The 17120-nt window shown below is 53.9% G+C and overlaps 1 protein-coding gene across 4 annotated transcripts in view; it reads left to right on the forward strand.

Moving 5' to 3' along the window:
- The window catches only part of VPS37C (VPS37C subunit of ESCRT-I), a 29329-nt gene extending 13210 nt beyond the window's left edge, over positions 1-16119 (forward strand). For 2 of the 4 annotated variants that reach the window (XM_041774281.1, XM_041774279.1), the window contains exons 2-5: positions 8677-8774; positions 12126-12297; positions 12938-13020; positions 13777-16119. In XM_041774281.1, coding sequence (XP_041630215.1) covers positions 8682-8774; positions 12126-12297; positions 12938-13020; positions 13777-14496 — 1068 coding nt within the window. In that variant the 5' untranslated portion in view covers positions 8677-8681 and the 3' untranslated portion in view covers positions 14497-16119. Of the gene's footprint in view, positions 1-8166; positions 8325-8676; positions 8815-12125; positions 12298-12937; positions 13021-13776 lie in introns of those variants that run through there. The other 2 variants (XM_041774280.1, XM_041774282.1) reach the window with 2 other exon arrangements.
- Positions 16120-17120: the final 1001 nt, after the last annotated feature.

Raw genomic sequence — 17120 nt, forward strand, 5'->3', positions numbered from 1 at the left:
ACAAGCTGGGTGCCCTCCTTACGGCAGGAAGTACAGAGCTAGGCTGAGCCCCTGCTTTCCAGAGGGACACATTCCCCACCCTGTGGGTTGGCCTTTGCCACAAGTGCCTGCCTGACCCCTGTAGGTGTCCGGCTTTATGACCTCTGCTGTAGGTGAAAGCTGCAGATGAGACAAAAGAAAAAGTTTTAGTTTTTTCCCCCTTTGAGTTATTGACGGGAAACTGAGACTTTCTCTTCTTGCCAAAGGAAAACAGATTAGCACATGTGTCGCCTTTCCCACTTTGTTCCATGTCTGATCACCTTTGAGTGGATGGCATCACCCCACAAAAGAGATGTGGGATCTCTGTACCTGTGAGTGCTGCATAGCTGCCTGCCTGCCTCAGCAGCCTCCCGCTTCCTTTCTCCCAGCCATGCGGATCTGCAGCAGCCCTTGCCAGGGCCCTGCTGTCCCCTGCCCAGGGTCCTCTGACTCTTGTTCCTGCAGGAGGCACCCCCTTCAGGGAGGACTTGTGGGCTTCTCATGCCCCAGCTCTAGAGCTGTCCCCCCCTCCCCGGCCCTCACTCTACCAGCCCCCACCTGTGTTACATCCCCTCGGGAGCCCACTCATACCTGCACTCTCTGGAAGTGGTGGTGAAATTTTTTTTTTTTTTAAATGGAACTGAGTTGAGGGGAGTTAGCATCTGTTTTTATACATTCAGGTTTTGCCTGGCACATGGTAAGAACTCAGTATTTACTTACATCCCTCCACCCTCCTTTATCTTGCCTCCTTTGATTTGGGGGTCTGGTACAGTCCCTGACATGCAGTGATTGCTCCGTAAATGTTTATTCAGCAGAGGCCTGGAGAAGTGAAGGCAGGTGTGAACAAGGGGGAGAAGCCCTGTTCGTGTACCTCCAGGTCTTGTCTGACTCGTCAGCCAGCTGACCCACCTGTTCTCTCCCTGCGTTGGCCCATTTTCCTGCACGCACTGTTATGAATGGTCAGTGTCTAGGCCAGGCGCTGGGAAGTCAGAGGTGAACAGTCTTCTTGCCTTCAAGCGGCTTGTGTCTTCTCTCCTGTCCCCTTCCACAAGCAGCAGTCTCCAGACACCACCTGAGAAGTTACCCAGCATCCTCCTGGACTATGTGGAAGCAGAAGGGGGTTTTAGTCAGGGCCCAGGGTGCTGAGGGGCCTGGTGATTGCACTTGTCAGGCCCTCTGGGAAATGTCTCAGTAATGTCCCAGTTGTCTGCATGATGACATCCCTAGTGGTTGCGGCCACTTTGAGAAGTGCTGGTTTGGATTTTTCTGGCGTGTCAGGTGACTGGGAGGCAGAATACTGCTGGCAGTGGGTGCCCAGGCTTCGGGGACACCTGCTTTATGGGCCTTGGGCAGAATGTCCTGTGACCCCCTCCTTTTCCGAATTCTGAACCCAGAGAAGTGGGAGCTATGTTCAGTCTCACTGCGTGTCCCTGAGAATCAGAGGAGGTCTCTGTGACTTCTGAAAGAAAGGCATCAGTGACTTCCAGAGGTGGGTGATGCCACAGTGAATCCGGCAAGATGGCAGTTGCCAGCCCAGGCCAAACTGTTGTCAGAGGGCGAGGATGTGAGCCCCCTCCATCCTGGAGGCAGGAACCAAAGACAGGCCTGGGTGATCAGCATGCTTGTGTGGGATTGTAAGCTCTACATCTTGGACAACCTTATAACCAAACTCTGCTTCCTGTGATGGGTGGAGCAGGTGGGGCAAAGAGGCTGTGATGTTAAAACCCCAAGGATGGAAGGGGACTTGGGCCTTTAGTGGTTTGACCCCAACAGCTTGCAGGACCTTGGGCAATACCCTATTATTTGTTTTTGGGCTTCATTTCATCTCTAAAATAGGGGTAATTAAGCCTTGCATTCGTTTTAGTTACTGGAGCAAGTATATAAATGAATGGAGGAGTTTGCAAAGGGCTTTGGTCTCAGAAGAAAGGAGCTACGTGACTGGCAGGGGTTATTGACTTATTTCACAAGTAAGGAAAGCTGAGTTCCTCAAAGGAATGTGTAGTACATTTGAGTGTGGGCTCCCGAGCACATCTCCTTCTGGAAGAAGTGAGAATGTGTGCCTCTTACATGTGCCAGCCATGCCCATGAGGCAGTGTGTGGAGGCCAGGGCACAGGGGAGATGGGGAGCCTGGTGGAAGGAGCAGTTGGCCAGGATCAGTCTCTTGGGCCAGGTGTCCCCTCTTTTGTCAGCACAGGCAAGATCCATGCCACTTGGCCTCAGTGTCCCCACCCGTGAAATGGGCATGGGTGAAGTGGTGGGATGTTGAGGTAGAGGCCAGAGAGGGTGATTAGAAGCGCTATGGCCACCCTCCAGCTGTCGCTGCTTCTGCTTGCCATGTGTGGGGGCCCACTTGCCATCGTGTCCAGGGTGCTAGAACGCATAGGCCGCCCTTGAGAGTTCAACCTTAGGGGGTTGACCTGTAGAACAGAGGTGTTTCAGACCATAGTTCTTGGGGCATTTAAAAAGTGTGTGACCTGTTCTGAAGTCTGCAGTGAAAGGGGATTGACACAGGAAAGAGGTCTTTGGCAACCACAGGGCTGTGATGTTTCTTTTCTGATTATGGGACATTCATCTTTTCAGGTCAGGGAGTGGCAGAGAGAGTCATCGCAGACAGGAGCCAGAACACTCTTCCATCCTCTTGATTTTCCGATTTCAGGAAGGTGTATACCAGGCCTCTTTTGGGCCTCTGAGTGAAGTGGGGATGCCCTTAGCACCTGGGAACATACCCCTGGGGATGAGATTCCCCAGCCAGGGACTTGTGCTAGGAGAGGAAGGTCTCAGAAGGAGAGCTGTGTGCTACATTCATTGCCCGCTTTGGAGGAGAGGATTCTTCTGTCCAAAAGACAGTGATTATTCACACCACCAGTTGGATGTCATGGGGATTTACGTCTGGGATTTCAAGGCCATCAGAGCCAAGTACGGGGCTTTAGATTATAGAGGAAGACTATCATTTGGGGCAGTGGGTGGAGGGGCTGCACACTTCGGTGCACCCCAGAATTATCTGGAGAGCACACATTTCTTGATTGGCCAGTTCTCTTTAAAGGGCAAAATCTCCTTTCTTGCTAAATGTCTATAGTCACTAACTGCCAGGCTTTGATGACAAGTTAAGTGGTGGGTCCTGTTGCTATCCTTGTCCCTCATGAAAGCAGCAGCAGCTCCATGCTGGTTAGCAGCGACAGGCCCCTCTTTGTGTGACCTGGGGAGGGGACAGACATCCATCGAATGCCCACGCTCACTCCTAGTTCAGGGATGGACTCACAGGCTAGATCCACAGAGGCATTGATGATAGGCTTTTGTCAGCCCCAGAGAGAAAACAGTTCAGAATGGTATAAAATACTTGAATGTTTTACCAAGATTTTGTTTGGGTGACTTTCTTCTAACCAAAATACTTCCCTTTTTGGGGAGGAGAAAAAGTGGCTGGTGAAGGTGAGCCCGTCGAAGAAGGCAGTCTTCTTGGCTGCAGGGTTGGTTCTGCAGTCAGGCCAGCTCCCAGTATTCCCAGTGCCTTCTGGGCCTTGAGCCCAGTGCAGACCCTCCCCTTTGGACTGACCCTGACTCGGCCTCTTACAGCGTGGGTCTCCTAGTCTCTAGACACCTTACAGCCGAGCAGGCGTGCTCTTTGTGTGAATCCCTCCATGGAGTTGGCTCAAGCTTAGGCTGTCTTCACAAGAGCTGTAGCCTCGATGTTCCGCTGATTGGTTCAGACACTGTGGTGGGCTGCCTCTCGGCCCTGCCTCACCTGACCCCCAGCTGTGGAGCTGCAAACCTGGAGCTTTGGTTCTGGAGTGGAAGACCCGTCTCATGCTTGGTCCCACCCCACCTTCATGAGGCAAGCCAGAGGCACCTGAGAGAAGTGCGTTTGGGGTCCTGGCAGAGGTCGCTCAGTAGAAACAACACAGGGGATTGAGCTCCATATTCGCATCCTGCCCCCATATGAACTGGATGACAACTCCTTTCCTCCCCAGGGTCTTTGCTTTTCCTCTGTTGGGAGGCTGCACCCACCTGAGATCCCTCAGAGTGCCAGATGAAGGGGAAACCAGGCCAGACTAGTTTGACCCTGGGTAGCTTGGTCAAAATGCAAATTTCGTTAAGAATAAAATTAAGAGTCCTAGAGAGTTCTGGGTCTGGAGGAGGCCTCGGGACTTAGGTGATTTTGAGGTGCAGGCTGCAAAGCCCCCACTGGGGAGAGCACTGCCACCGCCCAGCTGTGTGACCTTGGGCCAGTGGCTTCCCCTCTACGAGCCGCCTTGGCGAGGTCAGGAGCCGGCAGTACTGGCTGCATAAGCTGGTCATGACCGTCCTTGTATTGGCAAGTACTTATGTGGTGCTCTTGCTCGTCTAGTTCCGGGCAGGGTCATCCTAACAGATGGAAGTACTGGGCCACAGAGAGAAGAAACAGCAGGGCAGGGAGGGATTCAAACCCAGGCAGCCTGGCTACAGAGTCCATTCTCTTAACCATGAGGCCAGTGGTTCTCAAACTGTGTTCCCTGGACCCCTGGATGGGGGGGGGTCTTTGTGACCCTTTCAGGCTGCCTGTGAGGTAAGAATGATTCTCATGATCTAAGACATTGTTTCCTTTTTACTGCATTTCTTGCAAGAGTATAAAGTGGGGTTCTCAGAGGGTACACAGCACACGATCACATCGTCCTGGTGGCTAATGGCATGGTACTTGTGTACTCTTGTATTTTAAAAATGTCTCCCCCTGGTAACCGTGAGCATGTTTTCTGTCTTGACACCCTTCTCTTCTTAAGGTTATATAAAAATCGTGTTATATAAGCAGAATGTTCTATAAATGACTTTTCACTCAGAAAAATTCCCTTAAGATCTATTCATGTTGTCGACATCCATTTGTTCCTTCTCACTGGAGAGCCACACTTATTAGTGGAGCTATATAGCACACACTGTCCGGCTTTTTGCTCTTGGGAGATCATTTAGGTAGTTTCTACTTCCTGGCTATTCCAATAAAAGCTACTATGAACATTCAGAAATAAATTAATTTTTTTTCTCACTTTTAATATCTACATATGCAAGATCCACAGAAGGGAAACCTCTTTGGGTTTCTTGCTAACATTAGGGGTGAAAGGTGTCCTGAGACCAAAATGTGTGTTGTGATCTGCCACCCGAGGCCATGCTGCCTCGCGTGGTACTTACCAAGCACGGAGTGGGATACCCGCTGAGGGAAGTGGCTGAGGGAGAGTTGCCCTGCCCAGAGCTCTCCCAGTAGGTGCCTGGCAAGCCCCATGTGTCCGGGGGAGCACACCCGCCTAGGCCTCCCCAGACACCCTGCTGACCTTGCCGTGCCGGGGTGTGTGGTCAGCCAGCTACCTGTGCTGGAGCTTCCGTTGGCCCGGCGCCCTCAGGGCTCAGCCCCAACCAAGGGACCCTGGCAAACACCCTGTTGTGTGCTGGAGCGGGGCCTGGCACTGCCGGTGTGAAGGCCCAGGGAGTTCTCAGTGGGATCTGGGCCACACACTGGAGGCCTCAGTAACTAGTCATTTCTGTGGTGTTGGAGTCTTCGCCAACATTTGTTCTAAGCCGGCACCATGACCGCCTTACCTCGTTGAATGTTACACCAACCCATTTTGCTGATGGAGAACCTGAGGCGCAAGGAGAATCGGGTTGTCTGAGGTCCCTCTGCTGGGAAGCGACGGGGCTGGGACTCAGACTAGGTCTGTCTTTAGAACGTTGGCTCTGGAATGCCTGGGTGGCTTAGTGGTTGAGCGTCTGTCTGCATTAGGCTCAGGGCATGATCTTGGGATCTGGGATTGAGTCCCACATCGGGCTCTCGGCGGGGAGCCTGCTTCTCCTGCCTGTGTCTCTGTCTCTCTCTCTGTGTCTCTCATGAAAAAATAAATAAATCTTTAAAAAAAACAAAAACAAAAACAAAAATGTTGGCTCCGCTCGTCTGTTCACCAGCCGGTCCTGTTCCTGGGAGAGGGTTGGGTTGGGTTGCAGGATGGTAGCAGCGTGTGCCAAATTCCACTCTGTCCTGGGGCCTGTGCAGCCTGCTGTCCTCCTGCTTTGGCTTTCAGGCCAAGGGTTTTGGAAGCAGCCAAGTAAGATGGGGACAGAAGGGGGTTTTGAATTTTTACTCTGCCAGTTACTGACCTCTCTGATTCCCCACCCCTAAAGGGATAGTTGCCCTCCCTGCCCCTGCCCCCCCCCCCCCCCGGATCAGGAGAGACCACACATGCAAAAACACATGCTGCAGTGGCCAGTGGTCTCCACTGTCACACCACCAGCCAGGAGCTGTTGTCTTTCTAGAACCTGGCCTTGGACCAGCTGTATCAGCATCTCTAGGAGAGATTCTGGATTTCTGGACCCTGCCCTGGCCTGGTGACAGGACTCTACAGTGTAGGCTGGGACACCTGCATTTTTTTTTTAATAAATTTATTTTTTATTGGTGTTCAATTTGCCAACATATAGAATAACACCCAGTGCTCATCCCATCAAGTGCCCCTCTCAGTGCCCATCACCCAGTCACCCCCACCCCCTGCCCTCCTCCTCTTCTACCACCCCTAGTTCGTTTCCCAGAGTTAGGAGTCTTTATGTTCTGTCTCCCTTTCAGATATTTCCCACTCATTTTTTCTTCTTTCCCCTTTATTCCCTTTCACTATTTTTTTTATATTCCCCAAATGAATGAGACCATATAATGCTTGTCCTTCTCCGGTTGACTTACTTCACTCAGCATAGTACCCTCCAGTTCCATCCACGTCGAAGCAAATGGTGGGTATTTGTCGTTTCTAATGGCTGAGGAATATTCCATTGTATACATAGACCACATCTTGATCCATTCATCTTTCGATGGGCACCGAGGCTCCTTCCACAGTTTGGCTATTGTGGACATTACTGCTAGAAACATCGGGGTGCAGGTGTCCCAGCGTTTCACTGCATCTGTATCTTTGGGGTAAATCCCCAGCAGTGCAATTGCTGGGTCGTAGGGCAGGTCTATTTTTAACTCTTTGAGGAACCTCCACACAGTTTTCCAGAGTGGCTGCACCAGTTCACATTCCCACCAACAGTGTAAGAGGGTTCCCTTTTCTCCGCATCCTCTCCAACATTTGTTGTTTCCTGCCTTGTTAATTTTCCCCATTCTCACTGTGGGACACCCGCATTTATAGAGGACTTCCCCTTGGGTTCCATTGCGAACCGAAGCTTGGCATTCCTTGCCTTAGAGGCTGGGGACCACATTCAACCCTCAAGAGATGAGGAAACGGTGGTGATGACTCTCTTGGGTTAGCTTTTCCTCAGTAGGGTGACCCTATAATTTGTTGAAACTAGGGCACGCTTGAGCCCCAGAAATGGGTACCATTAACAACTGTACCAGCACGTGAGGAGTAAACCTGCACTTTCCTGGCAAATGAGAGGCTGTCACTGCTTCTTAGTTTCTCCTTTCATCTTTCCAATGACTTAGGGGAGACCATTCCCTTCTGTCACAGACAAGGAAGCTAGGACCTGGAGGTCACTTCTGGCCACACAGGTGTAGCATTGGTCCTTGATTCCAGAGCACCTCCTCAGACCACCGGCCAGTGCGGGCTCATGCAAGCTGAGTACTGGCACCCAGGAGGAAGGCAGCCTCCAGGTCTCCGCCTCTTTGGAATCTAGAACCTTCTGAAAACAAACATTTTTGTAATGAGAAAAACCAACATCAAGGCTGTAGGATGCACATCAGGAGTAACTGGGGAGCTCAGTTGGTTAAGCGTCTGCTTTTGGCTCAGGTCATAATACTGGGGTCCTTGGGATTGAGCCCTGAGTCAGGCTTCCTGCTTAGTGAGGAGCCTGCTTCTCCCTCTCACCCCTGCTTATTCTCTCCCTCTCTCTCTCTCTCTCAAATAAATAAAATCTTTAAAAAAAAGAAAGAAAGAGAGAAAGAAAGAAAAAAGCTAACAGGATTCTGTCCGTAGAAAGGAAGAGCGGTCTGGTTGTGTCTACTTCCTTCTCTTCGTCGCCAGGGCTCACTGCCAGGGCTTGGCTGTCACCCCTCTGTTACACAGACAGTCGCTGTCCCCCTTGGCAGAGTGACAGAGAGGGAGGGCCACTAACACCAGGGCCTATGTCAAAGAAGCTGTTCTATTTGGGTCCTTTGGTTTTCTTTGCTCTCTGAGTGTATCAGGGGCCAATTTGATGATTTTTTGTTGTTCTCCAAGGAGAACCTGCCTATCACAGTCCGTTTCTGTGGCACGCGGAGAGGACTGCCGTTGCAGAGCGTACTTGGGGCACCCCGAGGTGGTCAATGCACTAGTATAACAAGCAGCAATGCCCTTGAGCCTGTGATGTTGAAGCTGCAGAGCTGCTGCGTGTGAAGGTTCGGGTGTATTTCTGGTTTAGACAGAGGGCATGCTGGCATCAGGGCTTATAGGCGCCTTGGGCCAAACTTAATTTCTGTCCACAGTTGCCTGGCTTCTCCTCCTGTCTTTTCCTGTGCGCTCCTTGGACAGCTTTATCTAGCACTGCCAGGAGTCGTGGTTTTGTCGCTGGCTGCCAAGGGCTTTCCTGCCACTCATGGTTTGGTGGGAGGAATGTCTCCCCAGTCTCCCTGGGGACAGTGCATGGCAGGGTGGCCGGACTGTGCTTGGCAGGTGACCCTTGCCTTCCTGCAGAGCGGAAGCATCATGGGGAAACTGCAGTTTGTCTTTCCCTTTGTTTTGTGTTCACAGGGAAGATGGAGACCCTGAAAGACAAGACCTTGGAGGAGCTGGAGGAGATGCAAAATGACCCAGAGGCCATTGACCGGCTGGCCCAGGAGGCCCCCGAGGTAGAGCAAGGCCATCCCAGGTCCCAAGGAAGGCCAGCAGGTGGAACTGAGGCCATACTTTGGGATACTGGCTTGGTGGGAGTTGGGGCCACAACTCTTCTCCCTCTTCTCTGGCCTTCACCCTGGTTGGGACCAAGCCAGAGGAGCCCCTGATATCTGAGTCCGGTTCCTTGGGGGCAGTGCTGGGGCATCCAGGGCCCCCATGTAAGTCCCCACATTGTGGTTCCAGCCTGGATCTGGAGGTGGTTTCTAAAAGGACTGGTACCATCTTGTGGCTGCCTCTCCCCAGGGGCCTTGTCTAGCCCTGCATCTCTGGGAAGAGCCATTCTTGGGCTGGGGCCTGGGCTCATCACCTGTTTGATCCCATTTCCTGTAATGACTGGTACCTAACCATCTCAGCTCATCACAGTCCCTGTGGGAATAAAACAACCATAACTTAGAAAGCTTTTACCCCTTACAAAGGCATTTCCTACCTTCCCATCTTCTGGAACCTGTGACTCCCCTGCGAGGTCAGGCGACTGCATGTGGCCCAGAACTGGGTATTCCCGCAGTCGTGCCTTGCATGGCTGCAGCCTGGCCACTGCTCTGGAAGCTACCCCTGCTAAAGCTACCTCCCTAATGCTGGGGAGAGACACAAGTACAAGCAATGCCAAGTTCATTTGATGAGTATTTGGAATATATTTTTATTTTTGCTGATGAACAGGCATGGTGTGTCTCTGCTGGGGATTCACAATATGTGCTCAGCAACAGGGAAGCCCCCCCTTGCTGCTTCTCCCTGCTTTTTGTAAGGGGGCCGGTTCCCTTGCCCCTTCTTTGCTTGTATTCTAGCTGCCCCTACCTGCCCCTCTACCCAAATGAGCAATCTTTGCTTGGTGGTGGTGAGGGAGATGGGGTAGGGGCAGTGTGTGAGGACGAGTAGGGGGACTCAGTGTGGCACATCCTGCTGCCTTGAGCCTCACTTGGTGAGGACCAGAAGCAAAGCCTATGTTGGTTAAGCCCCAAGCCCATCTCCGTGGTCAGCTAGGCCGTGACTTGGCCAGGGTCTAGCTCACTTGACACAGTGCCAGACACTGTGCAGGTCTCCTCTCCTTCCTCCTGTGTCATGGATTTAGCACCGAGTGTTTCTTGACTTTGTCGTGAGCACGGTGCTCTAGGAATTCCAAGGCCTGCTCTCAAGTGCGTGAAACTTGGCAGAGGTGAGCTTTCATCTAAGTGTAATTAATTGACTTTCAAGCTGAGCAAGCTGGTAGACTCTCTGCTGAAGCGCAGGATTGTGGAAAATATAAGCATAGACAGCCTCTGGGGTCTTCAACTTGAATTTTGTGGTGTATGGCCAGCCTGACCAATTGATTTGAGTTCTCTGAGGGGAAAAATACTTTTGAGATTAAGGGGAAGCAAAGTAGGGCAAGCTACTTAGATTTGCAAAACCCCTTGGCCTAGGTTTCCACCATGGTCTGTAAAAATAATTTGATACATCCTCGTTGCCGTGTGGTTGTGCAGAGAGACAGGAGCTGGTTCAGTTTGGGATGTGGAAGTTGCTTGGAGAAAAAAGAACTAGCTAGTAGGGGGCCTCTCTCCACAGAGGGCAGTGAATGGGGGGTCGAGGCAGGCTGGTGAGCTCTTTTGGGCAGGGTGTGAGGACTGTCTTATTGACCTCTTCTAAACGACTGGTGGAGGGCTTCATAGATTTGGGGGAGGCCGTGGGAGAACAGGCAGAAATGTGTAGGACAGGGGCGCCTAGGTGGCTCAGTCGGTGAAGCATCTGCCTTTGGCTCAGGTCATGATCTCAGGGTCCTGGGATCAGGCCCCTCTCCCCCCTGTTCATGTTCTCTCTTGCAAATAAAATTTTAAAATCTTTAAAAAAAAGAAAAGTGTAGGACAAGGTGTAGGGCAGAATGACACAGTTTAGATTTATTGGTTAAGACCCAGGGAGAAGGCATTGGACACACATGAGGGCCAGTGGGGCCCCCTGAGGAGCAGCTGAGTGGAGAGCTTCAGGCCTCCCACTGTGGAGCTGCCCAGTGGCTCAAAAGGGTGTTTGTGGCAGCAAACCAGACAGTGCAGATGTGGGGGCAGCTTGCTGTTGTGGGGAGACTGGAAAGACCATAGCGTGGCCCCATGATCCCTGGGCCCCAGCAGTTGCACTGTGGAGGGGAGGTAGGTAGGGCATCGCCCTCTCCTGTCTGGAGTATGCAGAGTCGGCTTCAGGCCTGCCCCAGGGCTCAGAGCTCAAGACCCCTGGCTGGGGATCAGCAGGAGGGTTGGCTTCCCTGGAGCCCCGTCTTCCGGGATAGCCCTGGCCTCGTAGGGGATGAGCCAGGCGGTTCCTCAAAGTGCTGACCATGGTGGCTCCCACGTGGGAGCTGCTCTCTCTGATCTGTACCTTGAGCCCTCCACTGGGTGCTGAATGCTCTCTTCTCATGCCACACAGTGCCTTTGCTATATTGTCACTGTCTCAGGGGTGCTAGGTCTGACTGTCTACCCCCCTTGGTAAAGAGGACTCCCTGGCACAGGGATGGAGCTTCAGGTCGTAGCAGGTCTGGGAAGGGTTCCTGTGGTGGTTGCCTCACTGGTGATGGCTGGCTCACCTGGCTAAGGGGAAAGCGCCACTTGGCTTGGGGACGTGCTTTCCAGGGGGCACCTCCAGGGGCAAAGGTTGGCAGGAGGGCCTCAGGTGGCTTGTGTCGGTGGGGGTCTTCTGCTGGCTATGAGACTCCCCTCTAGTTCTTGGGGTCGGGGTTGCTCTGTTAGCTCATCTGCACAGTTTCTCCGCAGGACCTACGTATGGCCTAGGAAGCAAGGACAGGCGTCTCCTGGATCAGTGTCGTAGTCTGGCCCTGCCTACCTCACCCCTCAGAGCAACTGTTCTGAGGCCTCATGCACGTCCAGCCTGTGGTCTGGCTTGGGCCACCTTAGTGTACCTCAGAGTAGGCCTCTTGCCTCAGAGTCTTGGGAATAAGTAGTCTGGGATTTTGGTCCCTTCCCTCCTAGAAAGCTGACTGCTTCCTATTAATTGGCCCACCTGCTTGCTGGAGCCCGCCTGCTCCTCACGTGGCCTCGGGCAATGCTGGCCTTCAGTGTGTTACCTATGCGAATTCTCCTCAGGGCTTAGCAATTCCCTGCGGTGCCTGGGTCAGAGTGTTTGGCCCAGGGTCCATCTGACCCTAGTTGGGGGGTATTACCCTCTTCCCACACTGTGAGCCCTGAGTCCCAGAAGCCTCTGGTGCAGCCTGCTGCAAGCTGAGTGGTGGTGGTGGTGGTGGTGGTGGTGACAGGTCTTTTTTTTTTTAATTTAAAAAAAAATTTTTTTAGTGGTGACAGGTCTTAACGGTCAGTATCCTGTTCTTTCAGGTCCAGGACCTACAGCTGGAACGGGAGATGGCACTGGCCACCAACCGGAGCCTGGCGGAGCGGAATCTGGAGTTCCAGGGTCCCCTGGAGATCAGCCGCTCAAACCTCTCAGACAAGTACCAGGAGCTCCGCAAGCTCGTGGAGCGGTGCCAGGAGCAGAAGGCCAAGCTGGGTAGGGGTGGTCTCGGGGTAGGCTCTGGGGGCTCCTAGGGTAACTCGGAGTCCCCGTTCAAGGTTGGACCGGGGAGACCTCCTGGAATAGTGCAGGAGAACAGGTTCCCTTTCCCTTCCCCAGGGCTGGAAAGGGCCCACAGTGAGGGTGACCATGTGCCTGGCCCTGTGCTAAGTGCTTTACATATATTTTCTCACCACAGCCTGGAAAAGTAGGTAACGGTGTTGTTTCAGAGATAAGGAAAATGAGGCTCCGAGAGCATCAGGAACATGGCCAGGCTTCTGTTGGCTAAATTTGGGATTTGAACCCAGAGAGTCTGCACCCTGGGCCGTTGCCAACAACACTGCCAGCTCAGCTTCTACACTTTACAGAGCTGGTCGGGGCTCTCTGTGTCCCGGGACCTGCCATCTGTAAAGTGGGGGTTTGGGGGGCACTGTCCTGGTCTCTAAAGTGAAGAAGCCTGATGCTTGGACAGCAGACCCCAGGGATCTGCAGTAGACCCTGCTCGGCCCCAGGCCACACGGAACTGGGCCTCAGCGCGTGCAGAGGACATTCTGAGGGGCTTTGCCGAGAGCTCAGCCTCTTACACCAGATCTGAAAGGCACGTTTAGAATGTCGATCTTTCCGCCCTCCCTCCCAGAGAAATTTTCTTCTGCACTGCAGCCAGAGACCTTGTTAGACCTTCTGCAGATCGAAGGCATGAAGATTGAAGAGGAGTCTGAGGTAAAATGGCCATTGTCACCCCCTCTTCCGTGGGTAGTGTCAAGCTCTGGAGCAGGAGCCCTTGGGGATGAGCACGGGTGCCTGCAGAGTTGGGACGGGGGCTTTAGTAATGGCAGGGATTGACACAGTCAATCCTGGTGGCGACCCTTTTGGATGCAGGTCACAGGAACCCTGTCTCCCTGGCTGGAGCAGAAGTGGGCAGCTGGTATGGCTTGGTCAGAGGACTGCTGGCAGACCTGGGTGGAAGGGTGGCACAGTGGGGGCCCTGAGGACCGATGTCAGGCCCCCAGCCCCTCCCAGGCCACCTGGGCTCTCTGTTCCATTTCCCTCTGGCCATCTCGTCAATCCATGGCCAGATGAGCTCCCTCCAGTTCTCCGTGCTCTGGGTGGAAGAAGCTGCCAGACCCTCCCAGCCCGGGGCACTTATGCTGGCAGCCGAGTAGCTAGTGTTCATCCATTTATTCATCACATACATGCAGGAGCCACTGTGAGCCTGGCATGATGCCAGGGGTGGGGGAACTCAGTGGCCACCACAATGCCTACCCTCCGGGAGCTGCCATCCCCATGAGGAGCACAGAACAGTGCAGGTGGAATATGGCAGCGGTGATAGGGCCTTAAGAAGAAAGTCCCAGGCAGGGGCCAGAGAAGACAGGGAGTAGCTGCAGCTGGCTGAGGTGGGAGGCCCACACCCCAGGGAACATGGGTGGCCTTGATCCCAGGCGGGCCCCTGTTGTCACCAGACCTTACATCTTCTAGGCCATGGCTGAGAAGTTCCTGGAGGGAGAGGTGCCCTTGGAGACGTTTCTGGAAAACTTTTCCTCCATGAGGATGCTGTCCCATCTGCGGAGGGTGCGTGTGGAGAAGCTCCAGGATGTGATGAGGAGGCCCAGAGCTTCCCAGGAGCCAGCTGGTGATGCGCCTTCTCCACGCCCACCACCCCCACCTTGCCCGGCCCCCCCGGTGACACCCCCAGTGGCCGAAGAGCCACCCCCACCACCATCAGTAGTGCCTCCCTACCCTTTGCCCTACAGCCTGTCTCCTGGCCTACCTGTGGGCCCTACGGCCCAGGGTGCGCTCCCACCGGCCCCCTTCCCTGTGGTGTCCCAGCCTTCCTATTCCTACAGTGGGCCCTTGGGCCCTCCTTACCCATCAGCCCACCCGGGACCCCGGGGTGCTACAGGCTATTCCTGGTCCCCACAGAGGACCCCACCCCGGCCAGGCTATCCCATGGCCCCCACTGCTGCCTCTGGCCCCGGGTACCCCTTGGCAGGGACCCGGGCTCCCAGTCCAGGATATCCTCAACAGGCCCCCTACCTCTTGACAGGAGGAAAACCTCCCTACCCAACGCAGCCTCAGCTCCTGAACTTCCCAGGCCAGCCCCAGGCCTCAGGCCCCCCTCAGCCCCCTTACCCTCCAGGGCCCACCCCTCCCTATGGCTTTCCACCTCCTCAGGGTCCGACCTGGCCGGGGTACTAAACACAGTCCTGGCCCTCAGCCGTCCTCTACTTCCACCTGTACCTTTGGTCTGCCTCCCACTGAGATTCGAGGTTAAATTGGAAGCGGACTTGGGCACTCCTTGTGGACTTGTGTCAGGACACAGGGGCCTTGGGGGGACCTGGTTGGGAGTGTGTGGGCCTGGAAAGGCAACCAGGCAATGTGCTGGCCAGTCACAGATTTAGCAGCCCCCGCAGGGAAGGAAACACTTCTTTTCAGCCACTGGCTTCAGCTTTTCTGGTGCTCTCCAGGTGGGGGGTGCTCTTTGTGGGTGTCCGTGTCAGAGACCAGCTACACGTGTTTGTAGGCGTCTGCTTGTGCCTGCACTCACAGACACTGGAACCAAATGCAGTTATCTCAGTGACAAGGGGGCTGGTGTCCAGCCCCTGCTCACCCTCTCCTTCCCTCCTGGGATTTAGGACGTTCAATCTGATGCTCAGGGCCGGGGATGCAACTCTGTGTCTGTCTGGTCCTTTCAGGGTTGGCCTGCCCCACGCACCATGGCTGGAGTTGGATCAGGGCCAGGGAACAGTTAGGAAAAACACTTAGTAATTTTTTTTTAACACTTAGTAATTTTTAAGTCCCGTAAAGCCATAACTGAACTCTGATAGGCCAGTGTCAGATAAGTGTGTCCTCTGTTGCTGGTTTGAACGATGGCAGTGGAGCCAGAGCAGCGAGAAAGCTGGGGATTGTGAAGGTGGACCCACGACCTTCCTGGCACTGGTTGGAGAATGTGGGGGTTGCCTTGCCTGGGGAGGAGGGAGCAGCACTGGCCCAGGAGGTCGTGGTCACCCTGGACTCACTTAGGAGTGGAAGGCCATCACCTCCCCAGCCACCCTCTCTTCTCTGGGGCCCATTGACTTCTGGGGTCCCCTCCCTCCCCATCCATCCACTCCTTTAGTGCCTTGAATCTCATCGCAGCAGCACCCCCACCCACTTCATCTCCTCCCTCTGGCTCCCTAGTATTATTGCCCCAACCCCAGCACCCCTCCTCAGACAGACAGCAGGGGGTGCCCAGACAGGGACCTCCCACACGGTGCTTTCTCAGACACCATTGCTCTGTTGGACGGAGTCCGTTTCTTTGCTTCTCTCGCGTCTTCGGAATGTAAAGGGCAGAAGTTGTGACTCCGTGCCACATGTAGCCCCAGCACACTGGGGCTTTTAAGCGTGTTCAGTAATAAAAGACAATAGACCAAAGGGATGTGATGAATGAAGCATTAACTTGGTTGTTCCAGATGGGAACCAATCTCAAGGGCAGATTCTGGAGCTGCTATCAGCTATATGAAGTCATATGTGCCTTGAAATGTCCACTACTTGAGTTCCTAGCATCTAGTGGGCCTGGGGTGCTGGGGGCCCCCGAGGAAACTCGACCTTCTGGTGCCTGCCCCCTGGCCCCGGCCTGCATGCCATCAATGGGTATTCGCCATGAGATGCTCCATTTACACGTACGCTGTCGGTTCCTTGCCAATTGTGCTTGCTTCTTGTAAGTTATTTATAAAGAGAAATCACTAATGGACTCTACTGGTTTGAGAGCTTCTGGAACTGTATGACAGATTGCTGGTATGTTTGTATAATTAGTTGCCATAATAAACTTCAGTGAGTTCAGATCGTGCTGTGGCTCCAGGGGGTTTGAGAAGTAAAGATGTGGCTGCTGGAGGGGAGGGTTGGGGGGCTGGGTTGGGTTGGGGTGGAAACCATCAGGATCATGCTCTGCTGAAAGGCCTCTTTGATCAGGTCCACAAAGCCTCATCTATGTGGATATCCTCTCGGGCTGCTGTCCTCCCGTGCTCCTTTGGCCCTGGCTTGGCTCTTACGACCTTTCCCTTTCTTCTCCTGCACTTGGGTTTTCCAAAATCTTAGGTGTTTTCACGCAGGGACCTGCATTTTCGCCTCTTCTTGGGCCAAGCTTGGGCCATGCAAGTCCACCAGCCCCCACGAGGGGGCGTGCGGGGCCCAGCCTAGCGAGGGTGGCACCGCATCTGCGCCACCTGCTGTCTGCCTGTATGAAACGCCAGGATGCCACCGGTCAGGGCCAGGTCTTCCCTTACAGTTTATAAACGGAAAGAGAGGAGGCAGCGGGCCCCTGGCTGTGAGCCCAGTGGTCTTCGCCCACCACCCAGCCTACTCCCTCTCTAACCCACCCTGAGCTCGGCTGATTCTATCATGAGGTTTGGGAGGGAGTCTTCTGCTCTCCCCAGTAAGGGCAGCTTTGGGGGAGTCAGGAGGCCAGGCTTCTGATGGACTCTCAAGTCAGCCCGTCTGCTTTTCCTTCCCAGCAAAGTGACATGGACAGGCTGCCTGTGGACAACGTGCAGTAGTGCTTTGGACTGCCAGTACTGAATACACTGAATACATGCATGATCTTGTTGGGTCCTTTCGACAGCCCTTTGATCCCCAATTTTAAGCAAGGGAGGAGACTGCAGGGGGTGGGTGGGCCAGTGACCAGGTCTCAAAGCCTGGAGGGGTGGGAGCAGGGCTGGCACCTGGCTGGCTGACCTGGCTGCAGGGGTTCCTCCACCATGCCATGTGGTGTCAGAAGTCTTCCGGTTTCCAGATGTCTTCCGGTTCCCAGTCAGGAAGAAGGTTTGGGAAATCTAAGCCCATGT

This window comes from Vulpes lagopus, chromosome 11 (assembly GCF_018345385.1).
Source record: "Vulpes lagopus strain Blue_001 chromosome 11, ASM1834538v1, whole genome shotgun sequence".
NCBI classification, from domain to species: Eukaryota; Metazoa; Chordata; class Mammalia; order Carnivora; family Canidae; genus Vulpes; species Vulpes lagopus.